The sequence below is a fragment of the Arvicanthis niloticus genome, chromosome 3 (assembly GCF_011762505.2).
Source record: "Arvicanthis niloticus isolate mArvNil1 chromosome 3, mArvNil1.pat.X, whole genome shotgun sequence".
In the NCBI taxonomy this organism is placed as follows: Eukaryota; Metazoa; Chordata; class Mammalia; order Rodentia; family Muridae; genus Arvicanthis; species Arvicanthis niloticus.
Genome location: NC_047660.1, coordinates 120,219,201 through 120,246,135, shown reverse-complemented (window position 1 = coordinate 120,246,135; position 26,935 = coordinate 120,219,201). Strand labels below are relative to the sequence as shown.

Genomic DNA, 26,935 nt, shown 5'->3' with positions numbered 1-26,935 from the left:
AAATTGTACATAATACCAGGCACACCTGGATTTCCAATAATTGCACCCACAAGTGGCTACATGCAGACACAATTAGGTGCTTGCAACTTGTTTGATGGTGCAGGTGTCTAATTCTGCCCACAAATGGCCATTTGGCAGGCGCCACTCATTGTACACACAGCTGATTATAGGCAGAAAATGGCACCAACCAAAAAGAGTCCAAGGTGACAGGCATGAAATAGGTCTCGGGCAGGTACACAGTCTTGGTAAGACTCTTTCTTTTAGGCTCACCCTTTTCTGTGAGATGCCCACATAGGTGTTGGTGACAGGAGGTATATTTGCAATATAGAGGCTGGAAGATGAAAATGTGTGTATAAGCCCCACCTCACAAAGTAAGTGCTTTCTTGGGATTTTAAATAAATTGGGACACACAAAACCTACATTGTCAACCCAAGTAGCTTTAGAAGTGAATGGAGTCTACCCTGCTAGATCTGGCTATTTGCAATAACAAAAAAATAAAAATAAATAAAAAAAAAATAAAAACAAAAAAACTATGGAATGTATATAAGATGCCCCAGGGACCCCTGGGTAAATGGTAGATTTTAAAGGGTTAATCCAATGTAATGAATCATTTAGTAAGGATGAGAAGGCCAGAGTGGTAGCCTCAGGAAGAATCATGGGCAAGGATTTAAATGTGGAACAGTATGTGAAGGGGGAGCCATGGGGGAGGTCAGCACCCCCAAGTGGAAAGTAATTGATATCCCCAGCTCTGCCTACAGCTGAAACAACAAGGCTGGACATGGAAACACGTTCACTTACACAGATCCTGGTGTCTGAAGGAAATGTGGGGAGACACTTGAACCCTGCCTCCTGGTTGGGGTGGGGATGTCTTGGAACCAGATTTCAGTAGCTTTAGGGATCAGCACTGTTGATCTTAAGAATCAACTCTGGGGCCATCTCAGGTTTGGTGACCATGAAGAATTTTGTTTCTCAGAGCTGACTCTATGTGCCATAACCACAGACCTGTCTGGGCATTGATTTGGGGGCTCTAGAAAGGCTATAAATTCTGTAGCCCATGTTGAGAAATTCCAATCACAGAAGCTTGGCTTTGTTTTTTTAGGACAGAGAAAAGAACTGAGATTTTTTTTTTTCCTAATGAGTGATTGCTCTTAGTCGTGTGTATTTATTTGCAATATAAGTAAACACATGATTTACCCACTGTGACAAATCCTCCTTCTTTCTTGGAGCTTCACATCCTTTTACGTCTCTTCCTTATTTATGATGATAGCTGCCTATTCTTGAATAGCAAAGCTATTGTAATAAATCTCCATAGAAGGCCAATTTTCAGTTCACGTTACTGCAGCCTGCATATGAGGAGGACGGCAGTCTGGAAATACATATTGATTGTCCTTTTTTTAGAGACCCCACGACAAGCTCAGCTCAGGACTTCTTTCATTTTGACTGGACTGCAGCTCAATCTAATGTCAACTTACCATAATTCTTATGAAAGGCTATTATTCTATTATGATTTTTCTCTTTTGTCATCTAATATCCACAGAGGGTTCTGTTGGGGAGAGATTACTAGAGAATTTTCTCTATATCAGATATTCCATCTTCTTCTCTTCCTTACTTCAAGGCTAATGGGAAATGTTCTGTTTCCTATTACTAACCTTTTTCTTATACACTGCCTTGAAATATATATATATATATATATATATATATATATATATATATTATGTAATTTATTTAGGAGGTTGGCATAAAGATAAAAACGATTTAGATTTCACAATTTTATAAATTCCAAGTCACAGTTTTCTTCTGCCTGATGTGTTGGCCTAGAATTAGATGCCTATTTAGTACAGCAATTTGGCTCTGGAAGGGACTATCACGGGTGATGGTTTTTCTATTATCCACAGACAGTTGCAAATTTTCAGTCTGGGTCAAGTGAACCTGTACTTTCTTATTACTTCAAATGTTTTTAACAAGTTGTAAACTTTGATATCAAATGCATGTGGCAGTTACCCAGCTGTGCCCTTCATCCCTCACATTCTGAGTCTCTTCCAAGAAGCCAACACAAAGAGCTTCTTTGCCAACACCTCCATTCTTGGGTCCCAAGAGGAATCCTCACAGGGGTGTGCCTCAGGAGCCACATAGACAACACATTCATCATCGGGCCCCTGGGACTGCCAGGTGCTTGTGGAATCAGGTCCCTAATCTGACACAGATCTAGGTCTCAGAGACCCATCGTGGTGTTGGAATGAGCTACTATGAATTGAAAAATCACAGAAGGCCTTGTTCAAAAGGTAAATGAATGTTCCAACTCTTAAGAATGTTTTTTATTTCTTTATAAACCACAATTATGTTTGTGGTAGAGATTTGGTTTTACTTAATGTTTTCATGAGGGAAAACAAACAAAACAAAACTACTTCAATGGGAAGGATGCAGAAAGTCCATTTTCCCAGCTCCGACTGACCACAGTTTGTGCTAGGGTGCACTGGACCTACATTAAGTTGTCATATTACTCGCGTCTATATTTGGTCAACAACAGTGCCAATGTCTGAAGAGTAATTCTGGGGCTGTCAGGAACTTTGTGTTCTCCAAATTCATGACATGTTCAAAACACAGTTTTCAGTGCCTGCTTGTGGTAGTTGCTTGTGTTGCCATTGACTCTACTTTCAATCTGTGCCCTTCTCCTTCCTCTGTTGTGGAAAGGCTGGGGGACAGTGTGCTTTCAAAGCCTCAGGTTTGGGGCCAATCTTTGCTGTGCTCATTTGTCTGTCTGTTGGGTTGTTGTTGTTGTTGTTGTTGTTGTTTTCGTAATTTGTATTTGTAAAGTCCTCCTCACTGTGAATGTTAACCTTGACAAAGGATAGGGAAATAAGTGGAATCCTACTGTTCATGAAATGAAAGTAGACAGTCAACTACTGTTATCTCTCCTTTTCGGGTCCTCGATTCCCAATTCCCACTTATAGCTATAGCTGGCAGAGAGAGCAACTGCTCCTGTACAGATGGAGTGAGATTAGAGCCAGTTTATGACTGATAAAGCAAAGGCACCAAGGCTTTGAAGACAGGACTTTATCTTTTCACGACTGTGTTCTCAATGTGACATAACACCCAGCACATAGTAGGTATTCAACTAAAATCTTTTTTAAAAGGTAGACTAAAACACAGGGAAGATTATGCAAATAATGGGGAATGTGCCAGAGTTTTTACTAGGAAGGTATCAGAAAGGATGGCTCTCAATTACCCAGTATGTTGAGTGGACATTGTGTTCCTGTAAGTTCTGTGGCCTTTCTAGTTAAGCCATGAAAATTCTTTTATGGAGAGCAAATTCTTTTGGGGAACTTTGTATTTTTGTCATTTAAAAGAGCAGTGTAAAGCAATAGAATAATTGTGACTGAGATGACATGGCATGTTGTCCAAGTTTCAACAGTTTGTGTCTATCCCAAAAAAGATTGCTTCCAAAGCTCAAATTTCTCATTTTTGTTGTGCAGCCAGACCTGGAATTTTAAAACTACATTCAGCAATTTTTATCAAACATGAGTAAGTGGAGTCTTTCCAGACAAATAATGGTATTTTAATATTTTTTTTGTAAAGTTAGGAAATGCTAGTTTTAAGGATTGGCAAAGAAAAAGGACCAAGGAGCAAAGAAGAATTAAAGTCACACTTGTCCTTAATTCTAGATATTCAGATGTACACACACTCACAAATCTCAGAACTAAATGTTTAAAATGCATACACCCACTGTCTGTAAGTCATACTTAGATATTTACTATAAATTTAAAAATATAAGAGAGGTCCGTATTTTCCTGGGTTGTACTGCCAAGCCATGTCATGGTTGGGCTCGAACCCTTGGGGAAATCGCCCTGTTCTGTGGCGCCAACTTGCTTCATGGAAAACTCCCACTCTCAAAGACCCCCAGGAAGCCCTGGCTTTATACCCATTCAAAAACACACAGCAGAGAGAGAGCCCAGGAAAGCTGGCCGCTTTATGCTGCTCCTTTGAAACAAGTTTCCATGTTCTTAAGCAGTGGAACAGTCTGTTTGCCATTCAAATAAACATCAAGAGCCTTAGTACTCTTTTTATAAAGTCAGTATGCCGCAAGATGAGATTACAATCTCATGCAAGTCGGGCTCCTCAGACCTCCGTTCCCACACCAACTTCAGATCCAAGCCCATCTCAAATGGTGAACGTAAACAGAGGCAGCCGGAGATGAGGAACTGATTAAGTCTTTGTGGTTCTCTGACTCAAGAGATGGGTGTACAGAGGAGGTCATTCTTGGAACTTCCTTCCTATTTGTTCTCCTGGTGTGAGCAGGCAGGAATTCTGCTAAGGCAGTTTACCATTACACACCTAAGTGTGACTTACACGCGCACTCCCTTGACTGCCACACACAGAACTGCTTGAAGAACTAGAGTTGGGAGCGTTCATTTTCTTTGAATTAGACCGCCACAGCTGCTCGTGCTGTGCTGGTTAGTCACAGGCCCTCAGTGCCCGGTGAAATGTATCCAGGTACAGAAGCCCTACCAGGCAGCATCATAAACTTCAGGCCTCATTACCCGCCCCAGACAATTTTATCACAACAAAAAGAGGATTATTCTGGGCCTTTTGCTTTCTGCCTTCTCTACCCTGGGGATGGTGGAAGCTGAGATAACATGAGCCACCACAGAGCTTTTATTCTCCTCATGTGGTTTCCAAGGTGAAGGACCATCTGCTCCAAGTAGCTCATTCTATGGTACTTGTATTCATAACCATCGGTACCCTTCTCTACACACAAACAATTAGAAAGTATCATTGCTCTCTGTCTGTATTATGTGCATATTTTTATATACCTAATACAGGAAATGAAATTGACTGGCAAATATAGCTTTTAAATTAGCCCCAGGACAGATTTTCTTCACATCCAGTCTCCTAAGAACTCGAGAAAACTGTTAGCATTTGGTTTCTTCCTCGTCACCCCTTAATTTATTTATTTATTTATTTTTTGCATTAGCTTGTATCTCAAAGCAGCTCATCCATCCCTTGTGAGGGATGCTCACAGCAACCAGTAGATCTCTTTTCTTTTCTTCTCAGCCATTTCACAGCAGAGGGGTTCACCCACTTTACTCTACCAGCAAAGGTCCCAGTTGGGGATTTTTACTTTGACTTGTTTTTATTGGGGTATGTACTCAACTACAAATGACTACAGTGCTCAAGGGAATAAAAAATTCTAACTGGCTAGGTGTGAGTCTCACAGCAGCTCTGCGGTAGAAGATGGTGTGACTCCATCTGAACCACATGAGCTGAAGCAAGGGCTGATTCTCAGAACAACTGGATGCTACCACCAGGATGAAGTAGAACAGACAGGAAAAAGGCAAAAACCAGCAACTTACTAGCATCCTAACTTTGATCACAAGGCAAAGGAAAGGCAGTGTCTAAGAAGATGAAGAGAAGTAGGGCCCATTGTTCACTTAAAACCTTGTCCCAAATTCACAAAAAGGAGGATGGGTACCAACCTTCCTGAATCCTGTCAGACCAGCAGACCCACCCATCATCTATTTCCAGGTCTGATTGTCATCTGACCCACAGTATGTTTCCTCATTGTCTCATGTATCCAGATAATCCTATGTGGAAAAAAAAAAAAAAAAAAGACGAGGGAGGCAGAGCATGTTATGTTTCTTCTGAGACCATACTTGCTGGGTTTTGGGCTGCTGGCCAGCTTTCTTTGGGTTTAGATGTGTGAGCTCAAAGGATCTTGTCTTTTCTCTGTGAATCTGAACAATTGCAATCTCAACTCCATGAGCTACTCTGTAAGCAGTGGTATCAGTGAGGACCCATACATAAGAAGCAATTTGAAACGCACAATATAAGTAGGGAGAAAAAGGAGCAACTGTTTATAGAGTATACTGTGTAGTGTATTTTGTATACATTTCTTAAATGAACATAGTCCATAAATTTTTTGGGAAAGTGGTGATAACTTGCCTCGTTTCCATCTGGAGGAAACAGATTTTTTAAAGAAGAAACAGACTTCAGAGCATACGAAAATATTTGTAAGGCTGGGGAAAAGCATATAAGAAGTTATGGAATAACAAATAAGTAAATAAGAAGTTAGAGCAGAAAGGATGGTAATAAGGATGGCATCCCCTTATTGATCACTTACCAGAACTGGGCACTGTGTTAAGCATTTTACACAATTCCCATTTGGCCCCGCTCGGTGGAAGCAGCCTACCTCAGCACCTCAATTTTATAAACGAGGACACTGAGATGTGCTGTGAGGATGAGTAACTAACCCAGCATCGGATGTTCGTTGCATGGAAACCCAGGTCCATTTGCTTGTAGCCCTTTATTGCATCTTTACATGATCAGAGCAAGGTCTGTGTTGGCAGACAGGACTGCTCAGAGCCACTCAAGGTGGGCTGAGACTGGCTTGAGGTTATGGAAGCAGGAGATCAGGAGAGACACCTGGGAACCAGATTTTTAACAGTCTGATGGTTTTTGGTCCTGAGAGAAATTAAAATCTACACAGTTTGGACCAAAATCTAAGGTCTCAACTGACAGAGAGCAGTGAATTCTGAGGTGGGTCTTTAAGGATCAACAGCAGTTTTCTGTTGCCCCCTGAAGATCCAGCAGCAAATTAAGTCACCTTGCTATGGAGTTAAAAACCCAAGGATGGGATCTCATTGCTTGGATGATGTTGATGGATAGGATGGAAGCTCAGAACATGGACGGGTAACTTACAGTTGGTTAGGGCTTGGTTGGCTACACTGCGATTCTGCATAGCTCATTTTATCCTGCAACCCTGTATACTGACTGTACACACTAACCCATACTTCAGCATTGTTGTTTAAGTCCTTACCAATCTTATTTTACTTTATCTCAGTATCTTACTTTTTCAGGCAAAGTCTAGCTGTGTAGCCAAGGGTGGGCCGGCCCTCCCTGAGACGGGAGCCTTGCCACTAGACACCCTACAGGATGTCAGCTGGGGAAGAAGGGTGCATGTCTTTATTCCAATGAGCAGTCAATTGAAAGAAAGGAGAAACTTTCTTCCCATGAAAGAAGTAACCTAGATAATATTCATTACTAGATACTATGTTGAGTATCTTGTACCAGCTGAGTGGGTTAAAGGAACTCATCATGAACCCCCCCCCCCATTGCTGATGTCATACCAGGAAGTAGATAAATATGACTATTCTATAGAGGAAGAACTTCACTTAAACAGTACAGAGTCTGCATAATGTTAAAGAGTGTTCGTGACCTTACGTGATCATACTGGAGAGCTTTAAATAAAACATGACTGAACTTCCCAGCATTACCACACGGCTAAATAAACTCACCTGAAGGGCCTCTGATTCAGGGAGCAAACCATTGGATGACATTCAGTTTGACAGAACCAAGAACACTTTGCTTGGCCTTTGCCTTTACTCCCCAGAGTTGCCTTTTGATTTCATCCCCAGGATGCTCTTTCTCTGCTTGCCCGAAGCCACCTCGCCCTTACAGGAAAGGCAGTGTCTACACTGGGTTTCCTCTAACTCTTCCTCAGCTTGAGCTTCTGGGCCGCTTTGGTCTCATCTGGCTCCTATCCAGTGGACAATATGACCCTCTGTGATGACTCCTGGGCTCTTTCCTTCCTCGGCTGCTTGGTGATATTTGATGGTTGGTTTGCCACTTCACCATCCAAATAGTAAAATCGCCTGCTAGAGCAGGCTAACACTATGGAATTTACCTGTGCAGATCTAAAAATCACAGAGGAGAGATAAGGGGGAGATTTTTGAGGAAAATTTTTTAAAGGAAGATTTGACTTCTAAAAACAATTCTAACCACCTATTCCTGATAAATGAAAAGGAACCTGAAGCAGGCCAGAGCAGTACATTTAACTTTAGTTATTTTTTTCCCAAGTTGATTTTTCCTATTATTTTTTAAATGTTTTGGTTAGCACCAATTTTTTTTTTTAACCTCAACTGAATAAATTATCAAACAGCTTTAAGACTGCTAAAATTTGTGTGGCTGTTCTTTAGCTTCCAGCTTTGCCAAGTTGTACTTCACTAAACTAGTCTTATATTACTCAACTAAGCGAAGAATTCCCCAATGAGATGTTAGTGAACTGTATGTTGTAAATAAAACAATTAAAGGGCTACTTAGCACATCATCAAACTGCTTAACAACCTGATAACAGTTACCTACATACATTCCTCATAAAAGCATGGAATGAGGAGGTAAATTAGAGCCCACCATCTCAAGAGTGGAACACCTCTGCCCTTTAGTGGAGGTCTGCTATTATCCTGCTGAGAGTGAAGATTAAAAAGAAAAAAATCTACAGTATCACCTCCCATGTTGACCAGGTCGATCATCAGCATGAGGGTTTTCAATGGGGACAGCAAATTCTGACCCAGTCATCCCATTAGGCAAGGCAGGCTTCCCTTCATAATTATTACACAAGAGTAATATAAGATCTTGCATTCATTTTATCCCAACTTTCCTCCAATATGCTTTTATGTATATCATTTCATTTGTTCTTCTGAGAAGAAAAGCACATATTACTTTACAGATTGTGAGACCGGGGCACAGATAAGTGAAGAGGCCCAATCAGGCTTGAGTTTGCAACAGGTCAGGCTGGAAGGCAGCAACATGAGCTGAGGTCATCTTGCAGTAGATCCTGTGTGGTTCTGGTTGGGGTCATGGAATGGTAACCTCCCACAACTCAATGGAGACCACCTATTCTATTGCCTTCACTTTACAGAGCTGAAGATACGGTCTGAGAAAATAAGATGTCTTGTCTGAAATGCCCGGAATATGAGCCACTCTTTGGAGTCACTGTCTGAAGACTAGATGGAAAATATATTTTTTAGTGATTTAAAGTAGACTCAGTCAAGCAGTCAAAATTGCAGTCAACCTCTCAGAAGCCTCACCCTTTACATGAGCAAACATGGGCAGCATATACCTTCAAATGGGAGGTGCAAACTGGACTTGATGGTGTAGGAATATGGAGAGTGAGATTTCATCACATGAAGCAGAAACTTTGCTCCTAAGTTGCACTAGAGGCCTTCGGAAAAATACTGTCAAAAGCAGGAAGTGTTGGAGAAAGACAAAAGCCTCTCCAAGAGCAGAGAGGAGAGAGTAATTCCAGCTGATGGTAGCTCACAGGATGGGAAGTCTTGAATTTCAAAAAAAGCAGGAAAAGTTGAATTTTTACATGAAACACCTTAATTTTTGTGTGAAATCACTTGAATTTCAAATATTAGCAGCCAGCTGGGGAAAAAAAATCAAGCACCACATAGCTCTGTATTCAGTGCGGATGTGTATGCTGGTGTAAAATAGCCCTGCAGGGTGCAGTGTCTATTCTAGGCTTTCTACACAGTGTAGGGAAGACACAGAGGGTCTGTGCCACTCAGATCTAAGGATGAAATTTGTTTGCATTTTATCCTAAGCCTTTGGTCAATACCATTTGACTCTAAGTTACAAATAGAATTTTATTTAAAATGGACTGTGAACTCAAGCAGGACTGGGCACCTCAGTAAGAAGTGATTTTTCTGTTTGTTTTGTCTGGGTCAATTTGCATCACTGTGGGAAGGGAGCAGAGAACTCAGGAATTTACACAGGAGGACTGTGAGGCTCACACCAGCAGAGTCCTCTGGATCATGCTCTACACTGGAGCTTCTCAACCCTCTAATGTTGTAGTGACCTCCAACCATAAAATTACCTTCTTGCTACTTCATAGCTGTAATTTTGCTGTTGTTATAAGTCACAATGTAATTATCTTTATTTTCTGATGGTCTTCGATGACCCCTATGAAAGGGTCATTCAACCTCATAGGGTTGAGACCCGCAGGTTGAAAACTGTTATTCCATACAGTACCTGCCGCTTCTTCTGCCTCTTCTGCTCCCCGTGCATTGACTGGTGGTTACATTGTGAAGTCTCTTAGACAGAGAGTACCTGCCTAAACCATAGGGTCAGACAGACCCATCTCCTCACCAGGCAGTGCATTTGGAAGCTTGAAGGAGGAGCGCTGTCTCTCTAAAGCCCCCAGGACAAGCTGGTGTGGGCGCATGGGAAATAACATTTTATTTGGTAATGACTCTTTAGTTTTAAGTCACTTCAGCATTTACTTTTAATTAATTTCTTTAAATTAGGTAACTCATACTTGTAAATATTTGCTTTCCTGTGATAAGCTTTTATTTAAATTATTAAAGCCACAGTTTCACGACTGACTTTAAGAATTGAGGTTTCCACTGCTCAGACAGAATACATGAAGTATTAAAATCGGGGAGGGGGAAAGGGAGTCGTCTCGTACTGGTACACACACCCACACCAGACATGGCCAGCAGCAAAAGCAGCATTCAAAGCCATAGGAGACGGGATGAGTTTTCAGTTTTCTTTGAATTCTTCAAGGGATAAATCAATAAACCAGGGCATTAGGGAACAAATGTAGGGTGGAATATCATCTGAAGGAGCCCCTTCACAATAAAAGCTTGTCTTGCTGTCTCTTTTTTGAAATACTGTCATCAGTAGCTCTGGACCTACATATTAGTGTTGCTATAGGGCCTGGGGATGGGGTATGGGAGTATGGGGACACTGGAAAAGGGAGAGAAGGATGAGGAAAAGGAGAAGAATGATGAGTTTAGGGTGAGTTCATAGTTTAACAATCAGTTTGGGTGATTGTGAGCTTTGATTTGCTAGCTGTTCCATTTTGCCAGCATCAAAGCAAGGCTGGAGCCTGAAGAAGATAGTCTAATGGACCACACTATATCGGACCATGAAAGGCAGCCTGGTTTCTGGTCGAGCTCAGGCTAGAAACCGCTGGAGACTCCCGGTGATCCTGAGGGGCCCCAGGTGGGACCCTGAATGATCCTAAGGGACAGCAGGCGTTTTGCCACGCCCCCAGACTCCAGGCTCCTGACATGAGGCCGCAGCCCTCCATAGATTTGTGTCTTTCAGTCACATAAGGGCAATGCCCCTACTAGCCCCTCCACAGGTAGAAGGTGTGACCACAAGTCACTTAGCCTCAAGACAGATCTCCATATTAATGAGGTACCTAAAGGCCAGAAGAGCTTAGCCAATTAAGTTTTCCTTCCCAGACCTCCTCCCTGCAAAATGTATTTAACCTCAGGCCCACCCTGAGAAACTGGGGTACAATTCCTCATCTACTTTCCACCATGACAATAAACGTCTTAAAACTATGGACTGTAGGCCGTCGCCTACAGAGCCTCCGTACTCTCCCAAAGAAGACCTCTCTTAAGTTCCCAGCCACAATGACCACCAACTCAAGCAAGCCGGCGACAAGCCGAGGACTCCCCCCACTTTGTTCTCAGCTCCTCCAAGGCTCCCAGCTGGTGCCTGGAGGCCCAAGAGCCTGAGAACCAGCTGGTCCCGGCCACCTTTTGGCCCAGAGATCTCCCCCACCCCCCAGGCAGCTCCAGTGGTCCCCAGGACCTCAGACTGTGCTCTCCCAACCCCAGAGCAGGGTCCTGCAGCTTCACATAGCCTGACTCCTGGGTGGGATGAGTGCAGTCAAATTTCCTGTGTCCTTTGTCCTGCAGCCTAGCCCCATGGTGAGACAGACTCAATCGGGACCCCCACATTAACCCAACAATACTACACAGAAGGAAACAGGAGCAATACATCTCTTTAATAAAAGATGAATTGAAAGTTAAATGTTAGTAATGACATTAATAGCCACTCTTACCAGCCATGTAAAGACCAACCAGAGGATTTAGAAACCTCAACAGGAGGGGGAGGTGAACACAAGTCACCAGTACCTATGAATCATCTTGTTTACTGAAAATCCTTCCAAAAAATGCCCTTTTCCAAAGTGCTAAACTAAATAATGACCTTCTAGACAAGGGGACTGAGTGGAGCCAATAACAGGTGGGCATACAGAACCAGCCATGCATCTCAGAACAGCTTAGAACAGCTAGGAAATGAAGGCCTCCGGGTCAGTGATTCTCAACCTCTGAGTCACAACCCCTTAGGGGTCCTTTTACAGGGGTTACATATCAGATATCCTGCATATCAAATATTTACATTATGATTAATAACAGTAGCAAAATTACAGCTATAAAGAAGCAATGATGTAATTTTATGGTTGTGGATCACTACAACATGAGGAACTGTATCAAAGGGTCAGAGCATTAGGAAGGTTGAGAACCACTAGTTTAGGTCATGGTGAGATACATCATGAAATACAGAGGTTCCGCATCAGAATTAGCATGGAGAGGCTATCACTTACATCATCTCATAGAAACCAGGGGGTGGACGCACTGTTGACCATCAGGGCAACTGTTCAATTAATAATCCTAAATGTTACCTAGCCATGTCTGTAAAAGAATAAGTTTCACAACCTGAATTTCTCCCAGGTGACACTCTGAGTCCAGACTGTACTCCCCCCAAGTCCATGCTCCACTACTTGAAGACTCAGATTACTATTGAGAGAAAGATACTGGATGCTGCTCTCTGGAGAAGCCTGCAAGGAAAGGGAGATAGTGGCAGTACTGGCAGATATTAATATAAAATCCTTGCTTCCCAGACTCAACTGGCATTCCCATGCTCCATTGACCCCTGGTCCACCTATCTTTCAGCTACCTTGTTCCTATTAAAATATGAGCATCCCCATTTATTAAAACAGAAAGTGAGCCTAGAACCTTACCAAACTGTCTATAAACCTTATTTAATTGAATTAATATTAGTAGGTGTAAAAATGGGAGGGGCTCAGAGAATGTTACATATTGAAGTGCATACAAAAATCAACAAGACTTAAAATCTGAGAACAACACATCTAAACCCTGTTACTATTCATACAGTTCCGGGGAAAAGTCAGTGCCTTGCGATAGAAGCCATACTGTGTTCTCACTTGTGAGTTAGTTCACTGTTCTCAGGATTGCTGCTGCGCTGGTGACAGCTAGCCAGCTGTCCTTCAGACTCACAGGAGCACATCGTGTAGTGCTGGGCTATCGAATCGCACTTTTTCAGACGGCTGTGACCTGCTCTGCTTGTCTTCGAGTCCACACTTACTAGTGCTGTTATAATAGACCAGTTGAAACGAGATTCTAAAATCAAACTACAGGAGCAAGCACAGCCAGCCACAGATGTGAGGATGCCTGCCAGAGCAGGATGCTGGGGTGAGTGTGAGTGTGAGTGTACTGGGGGTTTCCCCTGGCCCACTATGTTATTATATCATCCTCCAGAATGGCCACTGCTGGGACTGTGTGTTGTAGGATCCCACAACCACAGTGGGGTTCCTTCAGCCATCCAACGGTGCCCTATCTATCCTGTATCAGAATCCTCAGGGCCAGTAGGAGAAAGGGGTGCTTCACGGGCCCCATCATGTCTGCATGGGTTTAAGTGAATGAAGGTGTTGGTTGAGTAAATTCATCCTTGGGTATTGAAACCAATATTCAATATATTGGATCCTTGAACACAGGTCCTTGCAGGCAGGACCACACAAATATCTGGCTTTCCTAAATGGGACAAGAAAAGTCTACGTTCATACTGTGCCAGCAGCTCAAAGTATCTGAATGGGACTTCACACTTGGAATTCTAGGTGTTTCCTTGGCATCCCACCAGCACTTCCAGAGTGTCTAGCTTCATGAGTTTCCCAAAGCCAAAACATTTGTTGGGAAACTCTTTTGCCTTTTTTTTTTTTTTTTTTTTTTCCATTAGATTCAAGCAAGAGGCTCTGGCTCTGTCTGCCTAGGTGAATCCTGGGCCTGTCCGCTGCCCATGGCTGTCAATCAAGTCATGTAAGGTCTTTGTTCTGCCTTTCCTAGTCTCAAGCCATGGATAATAATGGTGTCTACCCTATCACACTACTATGAGGAGTAAGGAGGTTGACTTGGAAAAACTGCTTGAGATGAGGTTGGTTTGCCTTAGGCACTTGCAAAGGAACTATTCTGCTCAGCTCCTTCTGAATCTTTGCAATTCTAAACCACCATCTGATGCTGGTTACAAAGCCTATGGAGCACAGTGGTGCTGGGCCCAGCACTTAACATTTCTGCTTCTGGATTTCAGAGTAAGATATTTTCGCTTCCAGAATCTTCTTGTGTCCTAATAAAACTGTGACGTGGGTGGAAGCTCTTCCTTCCCCACCACACACACACACACACACACACACACACACACGATGCCAGAAAGCTTTGACTCTGTAAGTGTACTTCTCACCCAGAGTGAGAAGATATGTAATGATTACAGGTGATTTACATCAAACTCCTCAGGCTTTGGCAATTGATGGGATAAGGGAACAATGATTGATACAGGACTCATAACTGACAGTAATTTAGAAATCAGTTAAAGGGATGAGGAGGTAGCTGTGTCGGCAATATGCGAACATCTTCTCCAAGAATGTGTATATGTGTGTATACTTATATATTATACATTATTTAAGTTCAATACACACACATATGTCAAGCAGGGAAAGGTGGCTTTTGTGAATGCTGTGTTTTACCTCAGGAATATCCTATCTACAGGCAGTAACCTTGGGTAGTAGTCCTATAATGATTCTCCTGAGAGGCCAGCTTTTAGAATTCAGGACCTTACAGGCCCCAACCTGTCAGCTCCTTATAAGTCTGCCCTTGGAAAGGAACCATCCTTCCTTGCATGACAATCAGACAAAATCCTCAATGTTTAGATACTGAGATTCCAGGACTGATATAAAGAAAAAGAGGAAAGTGAATTTGTGGCCTAGTTGGTCAAGTTATGATTCCTTTCCTTGGTCCCTATGCTCCTCCTCTGGCTCAAGAGACTATGTGGTAATTATCTCGTAGTGTGTCTCTGAAATGGATTCCAGGGGGTTTGTAGCCATTCAGGACAGCTCTGGATTTCCACAAGAACTCCATGTCCACCTATGCATCTCATGCTGTTCTTTCTAATTGTCCCTGACACGAAACTTTAAACCACTCTCACCCCCTCATAAAGGAGGTTATTTTAGCAGGACCACTCTTAGGTCTGCTAAAACTCCTTGAGTCTGACAAGATGAAGTACTCTTAAGGGCTGTTTTCCATGTCTGTCTGCCTGACTGATATCAGAGCTGAGACTCCCTATACATGTCATTTGTTAGTAAATGACTTCTGTTTGTGGCGGTTGATGAAAGACACCAGCAGACAAATCAAATGAGGGTGATCAGAACAGTATTTGCCTTCTGAACACTCTGTTGTTGCCAGCTCGCCTTCATTTTCTCTGGAAACATTCCCCTGGTGTTACAAAGAGCTAGAAGCATCTGCAGTGACACTTGCCTCTCTTGCCAGTCCTCTGCAAAGAACAGCCAGGGCCCTTCTTCATAACATGATGGAGAACGTGAGTGATGAAAGGGGAGTTTTTTTCCATAATCATTTCTATATGATAGGTCATCAAATGGTCATTATATTTTATGGCTTTGTAAAATCTGCTGAAATCAAAGCTATGTAATATACTTTGCAGAGGGCTCTGCTAATCCAGGCCAACCACATTCGTGCCTGGACCGCGGATGAAGGCCTGGTAACTGGAAACCTGACCCTGAAGGAATTCCAAACACAGGCTAAAAGCATCTCGCTCCACATAGCATGGGCAGCTTAAGAACATATTAGTTTGCACTGGCTTTTTTTTTTTTTTTTTTAACTTTACAAATACTAGTCCCACTCTGTGTGGAACATATGAAGGAGTATAGCTTATCCACAACTTGCCAATGAGGAGGCTTGAACCATATGGCTTGACTCCATTCTAACTCCAAATCTGGTTACAATTAATTATTACTAAGAAGAGAGAAAGAAAGAAAGAAAGAAAGAAAGAAAGAAAGAAAGAAAGAAGAGAGAGAAAGAGAGAGAGAGAGAGAGAGAGAGAAAGAGAGAGAGAGAAGAGGAAAGAAACAAAAGAAAAGAAAAGAAAAGTAAAGAAAAGAACCCATTCAGACAGGGAGGTTTGGTTTGGTTTGGTTTGATTTTGTTTTGTTTTGTTTTAATTGTCTTTGTTTGGGCCACTAACACACACAATATCTTATACAAATTAAGAGGAACAAAAATTTCCACTTCTGAAGTTTATCCAAAACAAAACAAAACAAAACAAAAACTCCACGACATTTGTGTAAGGTAGGCATTGTCCTTGCTTGTCCGTTCCTTGTGGTTTCACACTTTCCACTACAGACCGTATTCCTTTACCTTTGAACTCACCTCTTCATACAGGCTTGTCTCTTAGCTCCTCCCCTCACTCCCCAGCCATGGCTATTCAGTGTCAGTGAGCTCTCTGCATCCTACAAGTAGCTCATTGCATGAGATACGGCCACGACCCTCAACCCTGGGCGTGAGACACGTGCATCATGCTCACTGCTCAGTGCTGTTAGAAGAACCGAAGGCCACAAATATTCCTCAAGTCTTCCCCTCGTCAGAGCAGGTCGTATCCACACCAACTCCTTTGTTCTCTCCGCGCTGGGAGGAAAGGGCACTGAGTTACAGCAGGTGGTAGGCTGGTTTGCATGATCTTAGTTTCTGCCTCTCTCTTGGGCATGTGTGGTTTATATGAAGGTCATGCATCATGTGTGTTTTTGTGGAGAGAAGTGGGTTAGTGCTGGGGCTGAGGGGCGCTGGACCTCACCTTCACCCTGGAACTCAGTGCTTGAAAGCATGCTGATTGTGTGTGAGTTCAGCAATCTTCCTCCAATCCTTTATCTGGAGCCTTTTACTGGACTGTATTTCTAGACATGAATCAAAATGTTCCTACATTACTGTGTTTATGACAGCAATAAAGAAAATTTCCTTGCCAGACAATTGTGAAAGGATTTCTTAACTGGTTTTTAAATATACATAACCTATACCTAGTAAATTCAGTCTATAGTTCACTTTAAAAAAACATTTTAATTAATTCTTTGAGGATTTCATACAATGTGTTTTGAACATATCCACCCCACCAACTCCTCTCATTAGACATCTTCTCCATGTTCTCATCCCCTCCCACCCAGCTTTCAGCTTTCTTCTTCCTCTTCTTCTCCTTTCTTCTTTTCTTTCTTTCTTTCTTTCTTTCTCTCTTTCTTTTTTCTTTTCTGCTCCCCACAGAGTCTAATTTGGGTTGTCCCAACTACTCTGAGGATGAGCCCAGCCCTGCCCCTACTAGGGCTCCTATCATTAAAGAAAGCTGACGCTCCCTGTCCTAGTAGCTTCTCAGGTAGTGGTAGGATTTCATGCCCACCTTGATTCCTCTATGCTGGGACTGGGACTGGCTGGAGCTTGTACAGGTCATGTGTGTGTTGTTGTTGCCACTGTGAGTTCATATGTATATCTGCCCTGTTGTGCCCAGAAGACTCTAATAAACTTTACAGTCTTTCTGTGTTGGACCCAATCCAATACTTAACTCATTCCCTCTTTCTTTCTTTCCTCTGGAAAAACTAGAAATCGGCTTTGCTTCAACCATTGCCCATCTCTGAGTCCCACTGAATCTACTCTTTCCTTGTATTTCTCTGCTGTCCTCCAGCCCCTAACCACATCTAACACCCTTTAGTTACTGTGTACATGTGTGTATTAGTACATTGTATATTAGTTACTGTATACACCTGTGAGACACAAAGCCCCAAGGGAGAGAGAGAGGGCAGAGGCATGAAGAGTCAGTGCCTACTTCCAAGAGGTCCACTCCATGCAGGGTATGAGTACCACAAAGCCAAGACAAAGGCAGAATGGATGACTAAGTAGGGCAACACTAAGGTTGGAGATTGTCTCTGCACGTCTGGTACACAGGCGGGAGGGCTCTCCCTTGCCCTTGCACCTTTCTCTACTCTAGTGATAATATAGTGAGAATAGCATTGTAGGGATTCTGTCCTTCCAATATCACCCCCTGCCCAAGCATGATTGTTTACCAAACAGCATAGCTTCCGTCTTTCTATATATGATGATGGCTGGCATTCAGGGCCTAGCTGACCAGCACAGGTTCTCCTCTCCAGGTCCCTTTTGCTAATGAAAACTAGTGACATGGTAAGGTGTCACAAAGAGAAAGTCCTCTTGGAAGGAATCAATCTATTTGTTACTTTACGTGTAAATAACCTGTGACTTTGTCGGGTTTTTAGAAACAATGGTCAGCATTCATTATTCACACTGTTGCATACATCCATGTGATCTCAAACATACCTGAAATCATTCCTATGAGTTTCCAAGCAAACCTAAATCCTCTGGCTTCCAGAAATGAGTTTACTCACCAGGAAAACAGAAAATTCAACCAAGTTTTCCCTCACAGACTCATTGGGTTTGAATATTTGGTCCCTAGCTGATGATGCACTGTTTGGGGAAGTTGTGAAATCTTTGGTCCATGTGACCTGTCTGAAAGTAAATGGATTGCCTGGGGGTGGGTCTTGAAGGTGATGTCCAGTTCTGGTTCTCTGCTTCTGTGTGAGCAGCTTAGCCACATACTCCAGTTCATGAGGTTATTCCACCTGCTTTCTCCATCCATTAGGATGACTGTTCCTTTTGAAACTGAGAGCCAAAATGAACTTTTCCCCACTGAAGTTGCTCCTATCACATACATCTTGTCTGTGCAGCAGGGGGAGAAAAGTAACTCATAGATGAGGCTTTCCTTTTTTTTTTTTTTCCTACTTAAAAATTGCTTTGTTTTTTAAAGTGTGTGTGTGTGTGTGTGTGTGTGTGTGTGTGACATGAGTGTAACTAGATTCCATGGAGGCAGACTTACAAGAGGACGTTAGCCACTCCATGTGGGTTCTAGGAAAAGAACTCTAATCCCCTACAAGAGCGTCCTTAGCCATTGAGCCATCTCTCTAGACTCCAGAAGTGGTCCTTTTACATATTTATATGAGCGTGTCCCTGTGATAATATTCACAATAATTTAGAAGTTGTTCTGGTGAACGTCTGAAGGAAATGATGGGCTTTAAGGGGGACATGTTATGAACAGCAGCCCTGGGAGTAAAGGGCTCCTGGAGGTCTCTGAACTTTCAATAGTATTTTTACAGGCAATTCATTGTTTTTCTTCTCCCTGAAAAATTACAAACAATAACCCTTATGATGAGTTCTACAGAAAAAGACAATTTCCACGCCACCACTGCTTGACAAAGAGCAGCCCCTCACTTGGTGTCTGCCACATGTAAGCAAACTCCCCAACGTATAATCCACCCCCAGAGAAGCCTTCTGGGAACACGATGCTATCTTGGGGTCACCCTCTCTGCCCTTGGAACCCTCCCTCTCTCCTCTTTGCAGTCAATGCTGGAGAGTCACAGGCTGAGGTGTGGGCGGAAAGATAACCTCCTTTCTTGCCCTGCATGCACACTGTGGAGTCACTCAGGGTTGCAAGTTGCTCAGGGTGGCTTCTATCCCGTCACCACTTGCTCTGGATCATCTCTCCACAACTTAAAAAAAGAGAAAGAGAGAAAACCCCCAAGGACTTCTGTCTTTTATAATGTTCTGTTTTAAAAGGTTGAAATCTTAAGAGAGAGACCAGGACCCAAAAAAAAAAAGTCCAAGGCCTGGAATTTCTCCTTTCTTTCTTTCCATTTTAAACAGGAAACATTCCCACTAAGGGAGTCCAGGGGGAGCGGTGGTTGTATGTTCATTTTAAGGTAGATAATGTTTGTGTGTTGCAAATGTCAGTGATTTATCCCAAGGACGTAAAACGAGCGCAGAGAGACCACATGTTTCACTTCATGCAGAGAAATACCTCTGGTAGCTTTTGAAAGGAAACACAGGTTAAGGATGTTTTTAAAGGGTTTCTGCAATCTCCAGGTGGAGCCAAAGGAAATAGAAATGAGCATAGTGGCTGAAAGAAAAGGTCTTTAATTTTTGTTTTAACAATAAAAGATACAATGAGTGCTGGAAAATTTCTAAATAAAAAATCTAATTGTCAAGGAAAGGAATGGCGAAACCTGGGTCCTTTATTTCGCAGGGCCATGGTGACAGATGACTGGCGATGTATGTCTGCTCTATTTGTCATGGGCAATTTAGCATAGAGCAAAGAGGCCCGGACTGAACAATAACAGCTGATGCTATAAATAACTTGTACGAAAACAGTTTAATTTTTTATCTGAAAACTCTCACTAACGAAATTACCCCCAGATTCATGAATCTATCATTCATTATTACACATAGCAAAATTAGGGCACACGCACACACAGATAAATGTAGATGGAGGATTGTATCGCTCGTCGTTATGGCTGTGTTCACAGGCAGCTCCCCGCATGCTCCCTGAGCTCAGAGCTTGTCAAATCTTCATTGATTTGGGGAATGTTCAGGGCTGTTTTACCATTCAACTCCACAGATTACAGGGTGATTTTGACCCTCATTGACAGTGCCTGATTAACCACAGGCACAGTGTTCTTACAGCCCTGTCATTTCTTTCAAGTATCCAAGCCATTGGAGAGCTTTTCAGTAATCAGTATTGTTTCTGCTTCTCCTTTTAAAAAAAAATCATAGAAAGCAGAGGAATAAAGAAGGGACGGATCTGGTGACGTGGTGAATGGTGCTGGTGAATGTGTGCACAGAAGGTTGATGGGATTTTAAGAGCTGCAAACAGAAGTCATGTGTCTCACCCCAGGCTAGCCAAGATGCCATCATCTGCACATTGTTTCTGTTATGGTGGGCAGATCAGGCAATACTTGTCTTCAGTAGAAAGTTCCAGACAGGCTTGTTTCCCATTAGTGTGTGTTCTGGCCGTGGACCTTTCTGCATGCCTGCCCATTACACGGGGCAACTTGGTATTCGCTACTGACTTTGTGGTAGACTTAATTACTTTTATCACAGTTCCAGGTGGGTAGTTTCCCCAGCCCCAAGTTGAGAGGTCTTTCAGGAACAGTAGAGGGGAAGCGTAGTAATCTATCCACGGGTATGACAGCAGCCACCCAGACTTAGCCAAGGCCACCCACAGCCTTCAGTGAGTACCTCTGCCATCTTGGAGGGAAATTAGTACACTTTATGAGGACTCTGACCTGGATTATTTGTGCTACCATAGCTCACACAGACTGGGGCGCTAACAGTCACAGGCTTAACTGAACTGTAATAAAAGCAAATATATAAAAGGATATAAGCAACATAAGAACGTGTTTCTTCTCATGTCACAATGTGTCCTAAGAAGTCCTGGTTACATAGTGACTTGTGGTGCCAAGGGCCTGAGTTCTTGCATCCTGGTTGCCCTTCCTCGGCCTATGGTTTTCACCTTGAAGTCTAAGATGGCAAAGCAAAGGGTCCTCTCTCCCGGTATTTAAGGGTATACATCATATCTTCTAGTATACCCTTATCCAGGCCGAGGGTGTGGTCACAGCCAACTGCAATCAAGGCAGAAACATGTGCTCTTCAGCTGAGAGTAGCAGCTCCGGAGCTCCTGACACATATCTCTGCTTTTCTTTCTAGGGGAGGCTCGGCAGATCCTGTGGACTACCTGACAGCTTTACCCCGAGGGCGCTACAATGAAAGAGAGCTTCCGTACTACCCAGGGCCTCATCCTGTACATCCCCCAAGAGGGAGCTATCCCCGGCCCCCAGATCTGAGGGTTACAGATCTACGATACCCACAGTACTACCCACCCCCACCAGCCCATCAGCACAAAGGACCCTTCAGACAAGATGTTCCTCCTTCACCACCTCAGCAGCAGCGAGTACCAGTCTACCAGGAGATGGGCAGAGCAGGGCCCCGAGGGGGCAGCCCTGACCAGTACCCCTATCGTAGCCAGGATCCCAGGCAGAAGAATCCCATGACAGCAGCAGTATAGCTGAACATCACAGAGATCTGCCAAGCAAGGAAGACATCCAACACCGTCTTTGCCATTGCTAGAACCTAAGGCCTTCTCCAGGCTAAGGTGTTCCATGGTACAGAGTGGCTCTTGCTCCCTGAAGATGCATGGCCTAACTGCTAATCAGAGGAGAAAAGGGGGACAGGGGTTTGGGGATGCGGATTCAAAAAAGAAGGATGCGGTCACAAAAGTAGTACTTCCTGATACTTGAAAGGCTTGCAGAGTTGATTGATCCAGTGAGAATGACAATTGACTAACAATCAGTGGAGCTACACTATAGTACCCCTGGCTAGCACTACGTACAACCCCACCCCCACCACACACATAGTAGAAGCAATAATATAGAGGTAAAAGTCTCTCTCTGTCAAGCCTAGTCACCCATTCAGAGACTCAGCCCTGTCCTTGGAGGTGTGAGACCTACCGACTGGCAGAGGAGAGGGGCTGCAAATACATATCTTCAAAAGCACAATGATTTCACTGAGAACAAAGCAACCACATACATGACTAGTGACCTCTTGGAAACCTTAGACCCAAAGGAAGACTGTATTTCCTTATTTACAGTCTACCTTGGGTTCCCGGTACTACTTGTTTGATACAGGAGCCTTCGCACTTCCTTGCTTTTGATATAAAAGACAGTAATTTGAATTTGAATGCAGTATTAGTGTCCTGGGAGGATGTGAGCTGGTCAGAGCTTCCAGAAGGGAGTTCATTCCAAGAACCGCAGTGGGCAGATGAAGAAGGTTGATTGGCCCTTGGTCCTTGCTTTCTTCCCTCCCAGTCCCTGGCTTGCTTGCTTGGAGATAGCTCCTTTCAGAGTCCTCCTCAAATGCCTATAATTATTTTAGACTTCCACTTAAAGGGCTGAAGAATACATGTGAGTGGGGTGGGTAAAGAAAACAGAGCCTGCTGGTCAGGCCACACAGAAAGCATGTCCTAGGGATGGGATGTCAGTTCCAGACAGAGTGCCAAACAGTATCCATCTGCCCCTGGGACAGCAAGGAGATGAAAGAGTGTGTGTGTGTGTGTGTGTGTGTGTGTGTGTGTGTGTGTGTGTGTGTGTGTGTTCAAACACATGTGATTACCAGTATGGAGAAGAGAAGATAAAATTGCCTCCTGGATGTTTAATGCGGAAGGAGTCAGGCAGGGGAAGTGAAGGGAGAAGATGGTGAGATTAAATCAGTCTGCATCTGCTCTATCTCATTAACAAATGTCAGGGCAAAGCTAAGGTCTCCACCTGATTTAAAAGAAAAAATGTATTCTGGCTTAAGACGCTGAAAAGCCACCCTTGCTTCCTTTGAGCTTTCTTATATAACACAGCATCTGAAGGTTCCTGTGCTACCCAAACGGGAACACGTGCACAAGACTGAGAAACAGCAGAAACAGCCCTGCGTTCTGGATTTCTCAGCAACGGATACATACTTTAAACTTTTCACATTCCTTCTTCACCCCACCCCTCCAAAAAATCGTTAGTTCAATATAGACATATTTTGGCTGAGAGTAGAATACCACTGACCAACCGGTTTTACTGAATTGTAGTGTTCTAGAATCCATAGAGTAGCCATTTGGCCATTGTTTTTTCTTTTTTTAATTTGAAATATTTTTGTGACCAGGAATGATGCAACTGCTGGTTTGCGATGTAAATAGCGTCATTTGCTGGACTTTTGCAGAGATCGTTATCTCAACCACAATTACTGTGGCCATCTGAATAATAGACTGTCAAGCTGCCTTCTGTCCTCCGCCATCTCTCTTCAGCCAGCAACCTTACATCATACGAAATTTGTTCAGTGGAGTAGAGGATCCCAGGCTCAGCTCAACAAGCTGTTGTGGCTACACTGTACGGTCCGTGGCCACCGTGCTGGAAATGGGCTTTCTTTTGAGCCAAGGAATTTTGAAAGAAAAACATTACAATGAGGTAAAATGCAATTTCGGGGTGGGAGTGGGGGGCATTAAATCAACTCTTGAGCCAAGAACGGTACCACATGCCTAGAATCCCAGTAATCAGGAAGCCAAGACAGGAAGGTTTCCAAGTTCAGGCTAGCCTGGACTATAGGATAAATTTAAGATCATATAACAAGATCTCGTATATTTTTTTAAAATATACTCTTCACTGTGCTCTATATTTTACTCAAGTTTCTGTAAACCATTAATTTTATCCAAGGTACAAGCTTACCCTTGTAAGGAGGCTGGGCCACTTGCAGACTGGCCAGGGGTAGATGACAGTGGCATGCTGCAGAGGGGTTAGTTGACACTTGAGGATGATGTTTCCAGCGCGTTTACCCTGGGTGCACAGCACCTCTACATGCAAGCTTCAGAAAAGCCTCACCAGACCTTGGCTTTGTGTTGTACACAGTCAATGCAATAGTTGCTAATCCTGAGAAGCCCACAGAGGTCCAAAGGTATTATTAAAGAAAACACAAAAATAGATGGTAACAGCTTTCGGTTCTTGCTTAAAGTATAGCACTCACTGCGTCTGATTCTGCCCTAAAGAACTAACATTATATTTGTGACAGAGGCTGCAACAAGCCAAGCAATGGTTAAGAACAGTTGGGGCAGTAAGCTTTATCAGTGCCTGTGTAACATCCCGCCAACTGTCTCCCCTCCACAGTTGTAAGACCATTTTCCAGGGCTCAGGGAAAGCATGTAGTTACCTAGAAGTCCAGGCTATGATCAGCAGGTCCCCAGGAGAAGGGACTAGCTACCAGTATATTTACAGCCTTGGGAAAACTCACTAGGGCATCTCTCTGTAGCTGGGAACGCTAACAGAGAGAAAGGATTTTTTTTTAACAGTAGCTACAAACCTGCTACTGGGCCATCCAGCCTCAGGAGCCCTTGCTTCACCACCTTCTCCACCCCCTTTTTGTATGAATAGAAAGATCTGAGAGAGGAGACCCACTGAAAACCTTTAGTCTCTAGAGAATTCAGCCTTCCACAAGGGAGAAACAGGCCTCACTGGTCCATCACACGCCTCAGCTGAGGCGCCATCCCTGTCGGCTTAATACTGTTTCCCCACAGGGCTAAGTCAGTGGGCAAACAAAGGAACATTTTCTTCAATCATGATTTCGTAGCAAACAAAGCTTAGGAAAAAAAAAATTCCGAAACTCATTATTCTTCAACTTTCAGAACATCTATGTGGAGCCCACAGGACCACATGGAGCAAAGGCCCGATGTATTCAGAAGCATCATAGAGAAGCAGAGCCTCGGAGGCTTTATGAAGCCTCATTTCTGCTACCGACAGAATAAAATTAAAATAAGACCCACTGCCTTGATTTTTTTTTTTTAAGCTAAACCTACCTTATGAAGGAAATCCTCCTGCAACTTCAAGAAGATCAGAGAGCTGTTTTCTCTGTTCCCTGGCCCACAGAGTGACCAAACCTGAAAAGAGTAATTACTTACCCCCTCACTGGAAATCAACTCCATTTGTTTTTTGTTTATTTTCTGTTTAGTGTTTGAGCAATGTTATAGAATTTCAGGTCCATGGAAGAAATTGAAAAGTGGTTGATAAGGGGCAGGGGATGTGTATCTGAAAATTCCCACCAGCACTGAAAACTATGATCCACAGTGAGCAGCGTTCAGCCTGGCATAAAGTTGGGTAGATATCCACTGTTTCCTGGTCCATATGAACAGAAAGTCCAAGTTTTATGCAATTAGGCAGGAGGGTGTTCCATTCAGAAAAGTCCATAATAGTATTTCTCTGCTCTCTCAGATCATACCAACTATTGGAAAGTCACCTTTCCAATAAAAAGGATGAAAAACAGTTGGAGATCTAAAATAAGCCAGTACTCTCACATGCAACTGTGGATTCCAAGTGCTATTCTTCCTCCCTCCTGTCCTTAAATAGTCATGCAGTCGCCCACAGCCTGGCTTTTAAAAGTTGGGTTTGGCTACTGAGCTCAGAATGGGAAGGGAACCATTCCCAAAGACTCTGTAAGCCCATCTCTTGATCTGCTCTTCAGAAAGTGTTCCGTTCCATCTGCAAAGCTATTTACTACTGGAACATAAAACAAAACCTGTTGTTTATATCCTCACTTTCTCTAGTCTTTCCTGTTCTTTTATGATTATCAAGTCATCTGTTCATACGTTATAAAGATAAATTATGTGAAATCATAGTTTGGCATATGGGGATGGAGAGTGAATTCTTTACAAACTTTTTAAGATAATCCCATTTATATCACCGAAGACATTTTGGATGTTATTGTATATGAGTATATAAATTTTTCATGTTTTATTTTGCATTAAAATAAAGCTTTATTCAGTCAGTGAGATTTCAGTATCTGTATTTGTTTGGGAATCTGATGGCAGCAGCAACATCCAATACAATGGTTCTCAACCTTCCTATGCTGCAATCCAGTAATACAGTTCCTCAGGTTGTGGTGATCTCAAACCATAAAATTATTTCGTACTACTCTGTAACTGTAATTTTGCTAGTGTTATGTATCATAATATACATTTTTTTGGAAACAAAAGGTTTGTCAATGGGGTTGACACCCACTGGTTTGACAACCACTGTTCTAATAGTTGAGTAGCTCCAAGAACAGCAACAGGGCAAAGGGGCACCTGTCTGCTGTATGAAGACAAGACTGGAGTGAGAGAAGCTGAACTGCAGTGTGCTCCTGGCACTGACACTAGCTAAGTCCACTGGAACAGTGGACACCCACAGCTTCCCCAGGCCAGAATGACTTAGCTGGCTTTTATGCCTCATGGTTACCCCAAAGAAGAGTCAGGCAGTTTTCTTCGGCTGTAACCTGGTACCTGGGTCCATCTTTGGTTAGATTTTTCTAGCGGCTGAGAAAGTCGTTCTTTTGTGGAGGGATATCAAAGCTGCCCATCATGGTAGCCACGACATCATTCAACACCGATTACCTCTTTAATGCTAGAATTCTAGAATTCAATTCTAGAATCACTCTCACATTATCTACAGAAGGTCATCGTCGACATCGTCAACATCACTATCTCTTGAGAGGTCCCAAGCATATTTTCAGCTCTTTCCATGTTCCTAGCAAGTTCATGGACCTGACAAGTTCAGCCAAGGTTACATTAATCTCCCAGCTGTGTCAGCTCGATGTTTTAACTCACATCTTATTCTGAACAGTCCTGTTTTTTTATCCTGGACAGTAATGACCCACAAGCCCTTTAAACTCATATGCAGGCTCTCTCTAAAAACACTTGTCCTCACAATTCTGTGACAGACAATGGTACTGCCATACCCACAGCCACAAGGCAGAAATCTGGAAGTGGCCATCAACTTTCCATTTAAACTCCACCAGCATGCATGCGCCATATGTAATCTGTAGACTCCGAACAGCAGTCC

General features: G+C 43.1%; 1 protein-coding gene across 2 annotated transcripts in view; it reads left to right on the top strand.

The window, feature by feature from the left end:
- Pard3b (par-3 family cell polarity regulator beta) overlaps positions 1-25,887 on the top strand; it is a 960,833-nt gene extending 934,946 nt beyond the window's left edge. Inside the window, exons 23-24 of one of the 2 annotated variants that reach the window (XR_013109510.1) lie at positions 21,249-23,539; positions 24,748-25,887. Coding sequence is in view for 1 of the 2 variants with exons in the window: in XM_034497678.3 (XP_034353569.1) it covers positions 21,249-21,606 (358 nt within the window). In the remaining variant the exon portion in view is untranslated. Of the gene's footprint in view, positions 1-21,248 lie in introns of both variants that reach the window. The other variant, XM_034497678.3, reaches the window with a different exon arrangement.
- Positions 25,888-26,935: the final 1,048 nt, after the last annotated feature.